The following is a 15,251-nucleotide window of genomic DNA, read 5'->3' as shown; positions in this document are numbered from 1 at the left end:
AAATAATTTTTAAAAACCCAAACAAGAAACAAACAAAAAAAAAAAAAAAAGAAAAAAAGAAACAAGGAGAAAGAGATCTGGAGTTGATCTGACTTTGCAAAGCTATGAAACAAACCACACAAAAAACATTCGTAACAGGAAAGAAGCATAAGACACTACTGATGCTCCGAGGATGATGCTTTGAACACCATCTCCTTCGATGGCATCCTTGTGCTTCATTTTGCGCTTCATATGGGTACATCCCTTTTTTTCCTTGACTATGCCCTCTCCACGCCCCACAGCAAGGTGCCCTCACAGGTAAAATCTCTGTTCTTCTTCCACCCAGACGCTTTCCCCTTTGCCTTTCACCCTCTGTTTCCATCGGCTAGTATTTATGTCGCCTGTCGTTCCCCCGGGCCCGCTGCCACCTGCGAGCGGAGACAGCATCCAGACATCGAGACATAGGCGCGAGCAGCAGCATCGAGATCCTGTAGAGAACTCCGGGAACAGCTCCGGCGCCAGGAAAGCGGCTTTTGCCGGAGAGGCTGCGGGAGAGAGGGAGATGGGGACGGCATGGCTGACCCAGCCTTTGCACCCCATTCTCGCCGCCCGTGGCCGCGAATGGACGCGCGGCAGCCGCGTCTCGCCGAGCGGCGAATCGGCCCCGTTGCGCCGCCGGGCGGCGCTTGCGCACTGTGGACGCTGCGCTCCTCGGCCGCCTCTCCGCGCACCTCCAGGAGCCGCGGCGCAGCGGAGCCGAGTAGCACCGCTCTGAGCTGAACAGAGCTGGAACCGCGGGGACCTGAGAATAGGAGCGGAACCCGACGCAGACCAGTCCCTGCCTGCCCTGGCGGCCGCGGCTGCCACCCCGCTTTTCCTGCTGCCTGCGCCGCTTAGGGAGGTAGGAGCAGACACGAGGAGTCGGTCCCGGGGCTCCGCCCGCCCGGCGCCGGTAGCAACTTTGCCGCCCCGGTTGTTCTCGCTTCTCTCCGCTGCGGTGCGGGCGCTTACGTGGCGCGGTGATTAATCCTGGCAGGAGTTTTGCAAAGCCTTTAAAAGGCTGCTTTGAGCGCAGCAACCTTTTTTCTCCGAGGCTGCTGAAAAGGAGGACTTGCGATTTTCCACGGGGGACCTTCCCTCACCAATAAAGCCATCAGCTGCCCTAAGCCACTGGAGGATGTGAATGGACAGCACGACGCTGGTGCGACTGCTGGCAGGAGTCAGCGATCCTGGGAAAAGGGCGGAGCGCCAGAGGGGAGTCCTCCTGGCGTTGCACTTGCTACATTAACTCGGCGCAGCGGGGAAAACGACACAACTTTCCGGGTCTGCCCCGGGTGGTGGCAAGAAGAGCTTCTCCGCTTCTCTGGTCGCCGCGTCCTCAGCGCCAGTCACTTCCCTCGGCAGACGCCGTCGGTAGCGGGAGACGCGTTCCGGCGGCAGCGACATCGTGGCTACCCCCGTCCCGGCGAGGCAGGCTACTCCCGGGAGCTGGCCGGGGATGTCTCTTGCTCCCAGCCCCGCTGAGCTGGGCGGCTGCCACCTCTGAAAGGGAGCGAGCGAACCTCGCCGCCTCCCGGCCATGCAACCTCTCCGCGCTCCCCTCACCCTGCTCTGCCAGATGCTGAGCGCCTGGACTGCCTGCGCCCTGGCCCCCGCCGCAGCCACCGCGTTGCCGGCGCTCCTGCAGCACGCCCGCTCGCCACCAGCCCCGACGCCCCTCGCCCCTGGCCGGCGAGCGGCTGCGACTCTCCCCGCGCGCGTAGAACTCTCTCGCGGGGCTGACGCTGTGCCTGGCGGAGCGGCGGGGGCAGGCAGCAGCTGCGCGCCCCGCGAGGCGGCGGAGACTGGGCGGCGGAGAGCGCGGAGCAGTGAGCGTGGAGCCGGTGCAGCGGCGGGGAGGAGAGTCGGAAATGGTCCCCGCTGGCTACCCCTGAACGGTTCGGCCGGCGGCGAGAGCAACTCCGGGAGCCGCAGCAACGCCACGGGCCGCCGCGCCCGCATCCGCAACCCCTTCTACCCGCTGACTGAGGAGTCGTACGGCGCCTACGCCGTCATGTGCCTTTCCGTGGTGATCTTCGGCATCGGCATCATGGGCAACATGGCAGTGATGTGCATCGTCTGCCACAACTACTACATGCGGAGTATCTCCAACTCTCTGCTAGCCAACCTGGCCTTCTGGGACTTCCTCATCGTCTTCTTCTGCCTGCCGTTAGTCGTCTTCCAAGAGCTCACCAAGAAATGGCTCTTAGAAGACTTTTCTTGCAAAATCGTCCCATACATCGAGGTAACGGCGGTGGGTCGGGACGCGGGCCCCGGGCATCCCTGGCGCCGCTTTGCTTGCCGCTGGCCTTAGCCACAGTGCGGGGCTGTCATTGTCCGTGTTCATGTCCATTGCTGCTGGCCTGGGGACGTCCAGGTGAGGTTTCCCGGGCACTCTTGGGGCAGAGAGGGGCCGCGGCCCAGCCTTACTGTGACAGAAGGTTATAGCCCCATCAAGCCCAGCAGCATCGGGATGCGTATAGTTTCAGACTAAACACCTCCTTCCACTCGTGCAAGTTCTGCCAAACTTTTCCTACTTTTCGTGATCCTGAAAGGCGAGGAATTCCCTCAGAATCAGATTTCAATTTTTTGAAGTTACTGTTTTGTGTTTGTTGTTTTCCTAAAGTGGAGTCAGAAAAGCAGATGGCTATAGGCCGTAAAAAAAATGATCATAAAAAGGACCATCGATAGGATGTATGTGCTCTTGAATCATACTTACATGTTCAAATATCACAGTTACTTTGCTTATCTTAAGAAAAAAACACGACCCCAGCTCTATTTAACTGCAGCTTCATGGCAATTGTTTAGAGGCTCTGTCGGAAAAAGAAGGCTCTGTCAAAAATGCTCTCAGCCAGCTTCCCAAAGTCCTGCCAGTAGCATTCAGGTTGTCCTCTTTGTTTACTGGAACTGAATGCTGAGGCTTATTGATAGAGTGGTAGCCCTAAATTGCGACGGGCTCTACTATATTCCCCAAACAATAATGTTCAACATTTTTTCTGTAGCTGAAAGCTGAGGAACCAGCTGTTGGTTCTCTTGTCCTAAGAATGGAATATTAGGAAGAAAAACAAACCAAAATAAACCAAACCCACAGTAGTTCCTTTAATTACAGCCAACTTGTAATTAATATGTGCAATATCCATTTTGACAGCACTCTGGTACAGATAAATACATAAATAACTGTCAACTGATACTGTTTAAGAAATGTTTTTAAAGGTGAACGTTGTGTGTACCCATGAAGCTGCCATTACTTTCATAAGTGATACACTTTATTGCTGGTGGTATTGGACAAAGGGTGGAGCTGTGCTACACTTAGAGGAACTCGAGGCCAGTGGTATATATAGCACTGCATTTGAAAAACTGAGTACACTTAGGCAACTTGTGATGAAGAAGACATGAAGGAGTAAATACATATTTGCTGAGAAACTGATAGCTCTAGGTGCTTTTAAAATTTCTGATTTGGGGCTACTGTGATAACCAATAAAATAAGTAGTAGTGTTTCAGTTAAAGCGGAACCATTTCAGTTAAAGTAGCTAGTGTCTTAACGACTCTCTTACAGTGACATTTCATGCTTCCTAACCTTTTTCTAACAGAACAGAAACGATTCTTTGCAATGCTGATTCTAGTTAAAGATCGGTAATTTAAGTTATTTGCATGGTTACGTGATTCTTCAAAATTAGTTACATACGGTGTGCAGATTTAGGCACTAAAACGTCTAACAAGGTAGTAGTTTTAGTAGTTTATCGGAACTGTAGTTGCTGAAATTCAAAAGTAATCCTGATAAACATTCAGCTGCTGCACTCCTCCTTTCATATTTTAATGGTACATTATGTTTTCACTTTAAAGTTTTGTCCATGTCTAGAGTTCTTATTTAAGTCTTACTGAAGAACTGGCACTGATCCAGTTGTGGTGGACTCGTAGAGCAAGGTGTCTATCTTAGACTTATTACTGTGATCTAAAAGTGAAACAATGTTCTTGTTCTTGAGGAGATCTAATTAATTTGTATCTAAGGTATAGATCTAAAAAGATGCGTCTTCAGGCTTCTGTCTTCTGTCTTTGATTCAGTAATTGTTAAATATAGTGCTTGTGTGTATCAAGTACACTCTGAGAACAGAAAGAAGAAGGCTGGATTTTCTTTTGTAAACTGTAGCCATTCAAGGTAGATACTGACCACCTCTCTTCACAGCTTGTGCTGAGCTTGGTGAGGAGGACGCTGTTCTGGAAATCAAGATTTGACCCTGCTAAGAGTGAGAACAGAGTTAGAGCAAAGTTTTGCCCCTTATGAATTGTTGTCCAGATCTTACAGATGTTGTACTGTGCCACTGACACCATCAAGAGCAATGCATGTGTGGAGAGCATGCCATGAAATCTGCACTGTGAGCAGCTGCTGCTCCATACTCTAAAGGATTGTTCAGGGCAGTGCACATCCAACAGCTGAACTTTCTTATTGCAACTTGCCTCGTTCCCTTCTCTCACAATGAGAGAAGGATGAAGTTGTCTTAGCTCCTTGAGAGCAAAGCTATAGACAGCTGTCTTCAGCAGAGCCTTCCAGATCTTCATGGAATACAAACAGAAGCATCTTCCTGAAGATGGACAAATTTTAACCTGTTGTTTGTATTTTCTTTATGTTAGCCCAGCATCTTGTTCTCCTAAGAGCCTCTTTGTTCTATGCTTGGATCTTTCATTTTGTATGACACTTCTCATATGGTGTTTAGGGAACTATGTGTTCCATCCAGAAGTGTAGATCCAGAAATACCTTGCTTTCAAGCATCAATGACCAATCAACTGGACCAAGCCCTCTGTCATACCATGCTTGTACTTTCAGAATCGGGGCACAGGGGATGTCTAATTATCCAGAACAGGTCATAAGATGATTACAGAATTTTAACACAACTCAAGAGTGCTTTGTATTGTATTCAGAGGTTGCAGTTGATCCCAGTGAGGAACCCTGAGTTTTCTTAGTTTTTGTCCTTTGTGGCCAGTTGGTTTTTATTTGTGATGTTTAATGGATTTTGTGCAAAATTTCAACAAAGCAAAGCAGCTGTTGCCAGTGATAACACATATGCACACAACCTGGGGAAGATGTTTTATGGTATCTTCAAGTACATTTGTATATAAGTAAATATTGAGCTTCCAGGAGTGGAATAATAATAATAATAATAATAATATAATATTTTTAATTAAAGGACCTTTTTTCCATCATACTTGTGACCAAGTACCTTAAGCAGTTGTTTCAGAGATAGGTTCTATCACAGTTCCATCATTTCTAACCACTTTTTAAAACTATGTCATGCCTATGCTTGCATAAGGAGTGCTGTGCATATGACTGAGGAAGAAACTGAGTAAATTAATTCTTCTGTGCTTCTTATGTAGTCTTTAGGTGATGAAAGTAAATTTTCTAGAGAACAAGGCTAGAAAGACAGATGATTAGTGTAAGTGGATGAAATTATCTCCACTTAGAATTTCTCTTGACCCTGATGATGCCACTGTCCTGAAGGAGCATTTTGAAAGCACAAAGAGGGATTTGAGAAGGGAATTAGGACAACTGACGTAGCTACTCTGTCCATAATGATGTGGGGAGATGCACTTCTGCATTTTAGTTATAAACCTCTCTGCAACAGTTCCTAAAATTTTGCTGCTTTTTTTTCAGATGTTTCAGAAGCCTAACTTTAGATATGTATGTGTGAAGTGTTTTCCTGTGTGTTGCCTTGTACTGTGTTGTCCTCCATGTACTGTCTCAGTATTGCTCAAAATCAAGGGATGCAAAGTAAATGACGGTATAAAGAAAACAACTTCAACTACTTAGTGCTTCACAAGTCCTGTAAGAAGTTTGTTCCCCTACTCTTAGATTTATGGTAAAGCTTAATAGAAAGAAGTGTGTGTGTAGACAAAATCTGTAGTTTTACTGTGCTTCAAAATATTTCATGTATTTCACAGCTCTTATATAAAACTGTCCTGTGAAGTTGTGTTTTTACTTTTTATTTTAGTGCCAGAAGCTGATAGTAAAGAGTTTAAATAAGTTGTTTAAGGCCCAGAGCTGCTTGCTTAAGATGACAAATGGATTTTGTCAACTAGGACTAGAAACTGTCTTTTGGATTTTAAAAGGAAGCTTGCTTGAGTTGTGTGCATTTTGCTCTTGGAGGCTATGCCAGAAACTTGGTGAGTTTGATGGGGGAATGTTTGAAGTAGGCGTAACTTTCTATGTCAGCAGATTGAGTCAAGCTGCTTACAGTGGAATACGGATTTGAAATTGGGGAACAGTTTGGAATGAGGGCTTCCAAAAGCTTGTTTCCTGTCCTTTGCAGACCAGTGATGGTAATCAACCCTGCACTCAAAGCTAATAAACATGAGTCACTCTGCCTTTCTCATACCCCCAACAAAGATGAGAAAAATGAAAATTTGTGTTGTCCTGATGTGGACTGTAGCATGCATATGAGACAGTCTCTGCGTGTGTTCTTTGTCAATCAATTTGTGGCATCAGTCCTGTTTCTGGTAGGTGACTCACCAAGAATCACAATTAATGTTCTTGATACAAAGCTTAGGATTGATTTGGCCAGGAATACTAATTACTTTTTCCCTAGCACTGACCCTCCAAGCCAATTTGAGGTGAGACTTTTCCCCCTTTCTATCTTTTACTTGGTAGAGGAAGGTGAGGGGCACAAAGAACTGCTCTGAATGTTCCAAAGCTGTCCCAGAGTTTCACTTTTAGGAAGCAAATACTTTTTTTTTTTTTTTTCCATTTATAAAAGCTGTGTGCTAGATATCTTCTGAGTTTCTGAGTTTTTTCGTTGTGCAGCATCTTTATGTCTCTTCTTTGACTAGGCTCCTGAATCTCCAGTAAGTCCTCTGGGTTGTGGACAAAGATCCTTAGAAAGATTTGCAGTTTCAAGTACTGAGAGTTTTCTAGGACAGTGGCTACATATGTCTTTCATTGAGCAGAATATCTTCAGCACTTACCATAAAATAAATAATTGTTTAAAACAGAATTGTTAATATATTTCTGCCCTCTAACAGCATGATGCTAGTAGCTGTCATGTTGAGTGTTCTGTCAGTCTTACTTTCCTATACAAACCCTGTCTTTAGAGCTATATAAGTTGTCCATGGAAATGAATTTGTGTCAGACTGGTTTAAAACTGAGTCAGTAATATTTAAGTTATATATGTGTGGAGAGAAAAAGGTAGCATTTGCAATCCCAGAACCATTCACTGCTCTCATCACTGGGATGTCCATTCTCCATATGACAGGATTTTTTCCTACAAAGGGGGAAGAGGCAGAATTTTAACAACAATTCCATATTGTTAATATTTAGAATTAGTGCAGCAGTTCCTTGTGTAGCATGATGAGAGTTTGAACCAGTGAAAAACAGTAATAATTTATTTCTTTATTAAAAATCAAAGCAAAACAAAAGACAAACAAACAAACAAAACAAGCAAAAAAAACACCAAACAAACTCATCAGTAAATTAGACATATGTCTTTCTAGTCCTCTGGATAAGTGTATGGCGTACTAATATTTCCAGTGCAGTGATGGTCTGATTGGCTTTCATTTTCAAAAGATGCAAGAGCAGGTCTTGGAAGTGATTCTGAATACCATTATTCTTAAGATACACAGAATGATAAGAAGCACAGAAAGTACATGTGCTCTAACTCTCTCTGATACGAATGTTGATAGAACTACAGACAAAATGAGTGCATTGTAACCATTGTGTGTAAGACATCTCTGTGACACCAGTTTCCAAAATTGCCATCTTGTCTTTTAGGTAATTAGGATGGTGTAGATTTTTACCCAGAATGCTCGAGCTAATTATGCACATCAGAGAGGTACCCTGGTCCTCTTACTCCGTTGCTACTGAATTACTTTTATCACACCACATTAGTGTTTTAGCCCTTACTTATTTTAAAGTATAAAGCCATGAACATTTAGTCATACTTCATGTAAGAAATATAAAGATATGGTACTTACTTATAATTATGATTTTATGGTAACGGCTGTGGGTTTTTTGGAGGGTTTGTTGTGTTGGCTTGTTGGTTTTGGTTTTGATTTCTTTTAATTGAAAGAACTGAAACCAGAAATCTAAATAAACAATTGCATAGTTGTTTGCAATGGGATGACCGTTTATTCTGTAGCACTCCAGTCAAACTGCTGGACTCTACTGTAGGTGTAGAGTAGCACTAAAGAAGCACTGCAATTTATACCAACTTTGTTTGTTTACCTTGGGCGAAACTGACAAGTCAGCAAGAGCCGCCATGGCATGTTGATTTAACATGCTCTAAAGCTGCGAAATTTGATGTGGTTATGGAAAGGTCATAGTAAGATGATGGCCTCTAATGCTTTAGTGGGAAGAAAATTTGTCATCTGTATGATATAACAAGAATTAATATACAGCATCTACAGGATGTCAATGAGGGTTCAGAGATGGCTTGGCTAGCAATTATCAACCTTTTCTGTAGTTCACCTTTCCTATTACAACATGAAAATTTTTGGAATATCCAGTCTGCCTTGCAACAAAGGAAGGAAGAGTGCCATGTAGTTTAAGAAACTCTGTGTTATGAACATGAAATGTGTTATGCATGAGAAAATCCAGATTCATTGGGTGGAAGCAGCCACTTCTTACAATTTCTTTATTTTATCTTGTTCCATATAAACTCAGTTTACATTGTCTTCCCTCAGTTCTCCATCAGAAGGCATGCTCAGCAACATGATGCTTGAGATGATTAATGGTCCCTTTCATTTCCAGCCTCGAGTTGCTCATGGCTGGTTGATTTCTATTTGGTTAATATTCACTGTCCTTCAGCTTAAGTAACTTTTGCATCTCAAGATGGACTTATTTGTAGATAGCAGCAGTATTTCCTCTTGGTCTTCATCTTATTGGACTGAGTGACCCAGCCTCCTCTATGTTCACTCACATAATTTGGTCTTCATTGACCTTTTCACACAGGTTGCTTTTTCTGATCTCATTTCTTGCTTTGTTTTCCATTATCTTTATCTAGTCAAGCAGATATTAGAGAGAATCCAGACTCTTGCTTCCACTGGTATTGCTTACTGTACTACACCTGCACTGCTTCTCTGTGGTCAGCCAGAGGCTCTCAATTAGACGCCAGAGCCAAAAGCTATGGAACCACAGCCAGGAGAATAAGTAGGGCAGGCCAAGGACAGCCTAGGAACATTTTGGTAATTGTTAGAGTTCATTAAAGGGGAATGGGACAGAGAGGATAACTGATGCAATTAAGATGAGTGTTTGACTAGCTGAGTGTTTCACGAGTTTAGTGTTTTTCCTCTTTGGCCTCAGTTCCCCAAATGAGCTTTGACAGAGCAGACAAATGGCTGGTGAGCTAATGATCAAAGGTTTATGCAGTGTCTCAAAGGTACACCGCAGTGCTTGCCAAAACCTCTGTCAATGCTTTTAAAGGAACAACAGTATTAAGAGATACTATTCTAGCAATGTCTTTGGTGTGTGTATGCTCTAGCTGTTAATCTCTTCAAGAGTAGTTCTCTGCCCAAACAGTGTGAATACATCCTCAAAGCAAAGATTGTTTCACTTTTTCAGATATGGTGTAGTAAGAGAAAGATTTAAACTACTGTCAAATATCTAGACTCAAGGAGAATCTTCATAGGGACCATATGGAAATAAATTGGACAACTAAGTGATGATTGGAAACTACTGAGCCTGACTCACCCTTGCCTTGCCTCATTTCCTGCCAGGTTGTTGGAATTAAGACTGCAAGAGCATAGCAGCATAGCAGAAACTCATCTGTTAAAATGAGAAGAGCACCATTCAGCTCCATGCATCTTCCCAGCACTTTAAGATTCTTTAATTTATCCTTTACCTACTTGCCATCAAATGAATTATCTTCATTCTGTGGTTATTTCAGGGGAATATAGCAGTCTGAAAAGGAAACTTCTCTGTCTTTCCTCCATTTTTCCAGTTTAACCCTAATTGTTCATAGGACTGATAGGAAGGAACACTCCTAAACTGAAGTTGTGTGAACATGCAGAAATGCGTGTCTCAGTTCTCACCCACATAGGATGTGAGTGGCACCCATTGTTTTTGCTGGCTGTTACTCGTAGTCTGCTATACGGGGTAAGTAATCAGACCCTTAAATTGCTATGCTGCTTTTAAGCCAGCCAGCTGGAGTGAATCCCAGTTTATCTTCTTGAGAGTGTCTGGCTTTGCACTCTTTTCCATGGCATCACTAACTCCATTAATGTACAGAGTATAGGAAACCATTGCCTGCTCAAGAGAAACAATACCTTTGTTTAGCTCGTTTCATCTGTACACTCATGAGAGAGCTTTCAAAGCCGACTTCCACTGTTAGTTATTTTCTCTTGCTCTATTTCACTGTGTTAAACCTCCAAGTTGCTGGTCAATTAATGTGACAGGAACCCCGTAGGTCATGTTTGTTCATGGTAGGCATGTCTTCTTTCATTAGTCCAGCCTTAGCAGCTGTAGAGTTTTAATGTCTTAGTCACTGTACAACAGCCTGTTAGCAATGAGTGCTAAAGCAGTATAGGCGTGTGTATTGGGGGAGGGGAGAGAGGCTCATGTAAGAGCTGAAAGGGAAAATGTTACTGTACAAACCCGAAGATTTTCTTCTGTTCTGCTGATTTTTCTTTGAATCGCTGTTCACCCCTCAATCTCAGTTATTTCCCTTTCTCCCATAACTGTAGAGGGACAAATCCTTACCCTTTTTGTTGTTCGGGGTGGATGCTCTAGCTAAAGGTTTTGCTGTCACTCTAAGGAAGTTGAAGACTACACGCACATTGAAATGTTTTGGAAACAAAGTCCCTAGCCTGGAATTTTAAAATCTGACTCTTGGAATTACTACATGAAAATTGTCTTTAGCTAAATATATCATTGTTCATTAAGATTTCCCTGCAGCTATTGTTTTTCTTTATTTTTTAAAAAATATTTTTATATGTTTACCAATCTTCCCTTGAATTTTGTCAATTGAACTTCTTAAATCAGTAAGTTTGTCTATTAAAAATGTTTGCAGTACTGCTTTGTCATCATGAAATGTTACTGCAAGTTACTAAGTAAAAGATGGTATCTCACTCATTCCATCTTTTAGAAAGATTCATTAAAGAATTCTACAACTAAGCCAATTCCTGACAATTCTAATCCCAAATACCTAATATTTTACAATGATACTCAGTTTTAGCAATCTAATATGACCATTAAATATGGAAGGCCAAAATTAATGATACATTTATATAATTGTGCATAATTTTACTATCTACCTTTGCAGAACATTTTACAAAATATATTTTAAAATCATTGCAGAAATCATAGTGGTTTTTTGAAAGCTATCTATATGAACTTTATATATATCATTGCACATCAAATTTGGTTAAGAAAAATTATAGTGAACTGCCTAATTCTACCCTGGATTTCCCACTGAAGTATACAGGCACAATTTTTTTTGTGATAAAAGTTAGCATTCTTTACATTTGTTAGTGATATTATTTATTTTCTTTTACATAAAAATATTTTCAGCATAGCACAAACATACAAACCCAAGGACACCTAATCTTTATCCCGTTGAAGTTAATGGGAGTTCTGCTTTGAATTTGAATTCTAGTTGAATTTACTGGAAATAGGATTAGGCCAAAATATATATAATCATCTTGCAAATTTCCTTTTAGGTAATTATAAATGGGATAAAATTAGAGAAAATTATGTTTCAAGACAGTACAAGATTTCTGTTCCTGCATTGAATGATGGTGGTTATTATTAAAGCTAGAGAACATGAGCACTGGTCTGTACTTGCTCTTTACATTATATAACTGAGAGATATCTCACCCATCTTTATATCATTTAAATAACAGAACTTCTGCCTCTTCTGGCCTGCAGTACACTCTAGCACAGGATGTTTCCTGTCCTAGGTTTTTCTGTGATTTTTTTTTTTGAGTGTTGAAGATACGTTTTTAAAGCCCAGTGTGATGGTTTGGGTGTCACTGCCCCCCCACTCTTATGAAATGACCTATTATAATGAATGTTGGTTTTGCACAGGCTCTGGAAGTCTGAAGAGATCAGGTACAATCTCTTTGAAGTTACAGTATGGGATGATGTTACATGCCTGCATCCTATCAAGATTTCATTTAAAATCCTAAGCCTACAAAATTGATTGTTGGACCCTAGTCTATTCAGTAGATGCCTAATCCACAGAGTTCTTAAATTATATTTCATTGTTTTGATCCCATGCATGCTTGAGGAAGGTGTAATGTGGGCATAAGTTATAACTTGTGGGCTGAAGGAAGACTCTTCTAACTCTTCATCTGTAATGGAACTGATTTTTCAGAAAAATGCTCCCTAGAAAAATGGAGGGAGAAAGGGAGTTTATATATTGATTAGTTCCTCAATTGTTTATTCAGTCACTGTTGCACAGATGTTTGCATGGGCCTCTGGGAGAGGATGATACTAAGACAAAATAAATATTTGTAGGCAGAGAAAGAGGACTTACACTTTTGGGATACGTGCTAGTAGTTCAACAAACACTGGAAGCTAAGTTGTCTGTGATGCTTCTGATGCTGCTAAGCACAGTGGTGCTTAACTGTCTCCTACTGACACTGCTAAACTAGTTTTCCTTTGTCAATCAAGGGGCTAGACTTGAGCTCCCTTTAACAGTGAAAGCTTAATGGTAAAAGCCTTTACCCAGTGTACAATAAATTAATTTCCTCTTCAGGCTGAGTGAGTTTAGACCTTCATCTCTTAGAAGACTGCCATCAACAGAGGACCAGGGAACTGTTAAACGAAAAATTTTCCCACCACTAAGTAATGGACTCTACCCTTGTAGCTATCAACTGTATTAACTTGCATTCCCTTTTCTCCTTCCCAGGTAGCTTCTCTTGGAGTCACCACATTCACACTCTGTGCCCTCTGCATTGACCGATTTCGTGCTGCCACCAATGTGCAGATGTATTACGAGATGATCGAAAACTGCACCTCTACGACAGCCAAACTGGCTGTCATCTGGGTGGGTGCGCTACTACTGGCCCTGCCAGAGGTTGTACTGCGCCAGCTGGCAAAGGAGAACCCTGAGTACAGTGGCAGCCCACCAGGGGAGCGGTGTGTGGTGAAGATATCCACAACGCTGCCTGACACCATATATGTGCTAGCTCTCACTTATGATGGAGCAAGACTCTGGTGGTACTTTGGCTGCTATTTTTGTTTGCCTACCCTTTTCACTATTACGTGCTCCCTGGTAACAGCAAGGAAAATCAGGAGGGCAGAAAAGGCTTGCACAAGAGGAAACAAGAGACAAATTCAACTGGAAAGTCAGATGAACTGCACAGTGGTGGCGCTGACCATTTTATATGGGTTTTGCATCATTCCTGAAAACATTTGCAATATTGTGACAGCCTACATGTCCACAGGGGTCTCTCAGCAAACTATGGACCTCCTCCATCTCATTAGTCAGTTCCTTTTGTTCTTTAAGTCTTGTGTTACCCCAGTTCTCCTTTTCTGTCTCTGTAAACCTTTCAGCCGGGCCTTTATGGAGTGTTGCTGTTGCTGCTGTGACGAATGCATCCAGAAGTCTTCAACAGTGACAAGTGATGACAATGACAATGAGTACACCACAGAACTGGAGCTTTCTCCTTTCAGTACTATTCGTCGCGAAATGTCCACTTTTGCTTCTGTGGGGACTCACTGTTGATTGACCTTAGGACTTTTTCTTCTGTATCTTTTTTCCTTTAGTATTTTTTTATTTGGTTGGTTTTGGTTTTTTTTTTAATTCATATTTTCCTTCTTGAAACTAAATGCCAGGGAAAAAAATTACTGAAACAATTCTGGAAGCCAATCAGCATATTAACAGTCATGCTTTATTTTGTTGTTAGAATGAAAGAGAAGGAGAACCAGCACTCAGTTTTAAATCATGTTTGTATGGTGCTAGGATTTTATTGTCTGAGGAGGAGAATCTGTATCAATCCGCTTTTATTCTGTAAGTTTCTTTTTGATAATCACTGTAAAGTTGTTATATAGATGTGGGGTTTGGAGATGTTTCATATAAAACATGTAGTGGAAAGTATTTGACAGTAGTTTTAATCCAATTACTATACATTATTGTGAAAGGACTTGGACTAAAGAAAATTTTGTCTGGTAGCATAAAAATAAATGAAGTTTTATTCTTTCACTTCATTGTCAATCTGCATTTAACTAGAACACCTTTAAGTTGTATTAAATTAATCATTTTAAAAAATCTTTGCTGTGCTTAAAATAATTTCAATGGCCATATTAAATTTACCATTTGTGTACTTACTCTTGAAAGCTATAATTACAGTGTTTAAGGAAGATGGTTATGACAGTGTAAGATTTACATGAGTTTTTTTAAAATATATATTACGAGGGTTCAATGTGCCTCATTGAAAATTTCCTTATGCTTCAGATATACAAAGCCTGAATTATTTTGTATTTCTTACAAACAAAGATTTGTTTTCTCACTACAGTGTCTTGTGTGATTTCAAAATCAAGTTTCTTTACCATTTGTTACTGGTTTTACATTATATCCTCAGTCTCTGCTGGCTTCATTGGGAACCCCATTGCAGAGCAAGGCATTCTTTTGCCAGAGGTTTGCTGACAATAAATGCAAAGGACTGAAACAGGTGGAGAGTGAATTTCTTCTATTTTAAAAGGTATAAATATGCTTGGAGCTTGACCCAGAGACAATTGCAGTCAACAGAAAGGTTTCCATCAATTTCAGAGGGCTTTGGATCAGACTGGCATCTTCTATTTATTCTGGGTTATGTAGCATGAATATTAATCACAGAGGCTCTGTATACTGATTATAAATCATGCTGCTCTCACAGAGACTGCTATTCACTAGCAGCTCACAGCTCTCAAGCTGTTTTTGAGAACCACAGTGTGTTTTGCTGATGACTTCTTGCTATCCACAGAGTTCTTAAAATAAAAGTATGTCAGCACTGCCAGCAGCAGTGTGATACAGTAAAATCTAAAGTTGTTACAAGTCAAGTTGGAGACTGGAAGTGCGTATCTGTACAGGCAGAGCTTATTTGCTCCACTCCTTGACTGAAGTACTCAGGCTTGTCTTGGCAGGAGAGCTGGCTTCTATTTGCACTGGGAAGTGAGATGAAGTGTAGACATATGCAGAGGAACTGAATTCATTACAATTTGCCTATATTTTAATATTAATTAAATGAGTAATACAATCACAGTGGTATATGCAGAAGTTAAATCACATGTGTTTGTCCTTTGAAATTAACACTGATTGTCCAGTTCT

General features: G+C 41.9%; 1 protein-coding gene across 1 annotated transcript; it reads left to right on the top strand.

Moving 5' to 3' along the window:
- The first annotated feature begins 729 nt into the window (after window positions 1–729).
- GPR37 (G protein-coupled receptor 37) lies at window positions 730–14,613 on the top strand. Its single transcript, XM_064142367.1, has 2 exons — window positions 730–2,263; window positions 12,852–14,613. Exons 1-2 carry the CDS (start codon window positions 1,559–1,561, stop codon window positions 13,668–13,670), a joined length of 1,524 nt encoding a protein of 507 aa, XP_063998437.1. The 5' UTR covers window positions 730–1,558; the 3' UTR covers window positions 13,671–14,613.
- The last annotated feature ends 638 nt before the right edge of the window (window positions 14,614–15,251 follow it).

This window comes from Pogoniulus pusillus, chromosome 4 (genome assembly GCF_015220805.1).
Source record: "Pogoniulus pusillus isolate bPogPus1 chromosome 4, bPogPus1.pri, whole genome shotgun sequence".
NCBI classification, from domain to species: Eukaryota; Metazoa; Chordata; class Aves; order Piciformes; family Lybiidae; genus Pogoniulus; species Pogoniulus pusillus.
This window is presented reverse-complemented; position numbering and strand designations above follow the sequence as displayed.

Excerpts from the sequence above, each read along its gene's own strand:
- GPR37 (XM_064142367.1), top strand. The coding sequence starts at position 1,559 with ATGCAACCTCTCCGCGCTCCCCTCACCCTGCTCTGCCAGATGCTGAGC. Across the intron at positions 2,264-12,851 it reads AAATCGTCCCATACATCGAG|GTAGCTTCTCTTGGAGTCAC; the intron begins GTAACGGCGGTG and ends TCTCCTTCCCAG.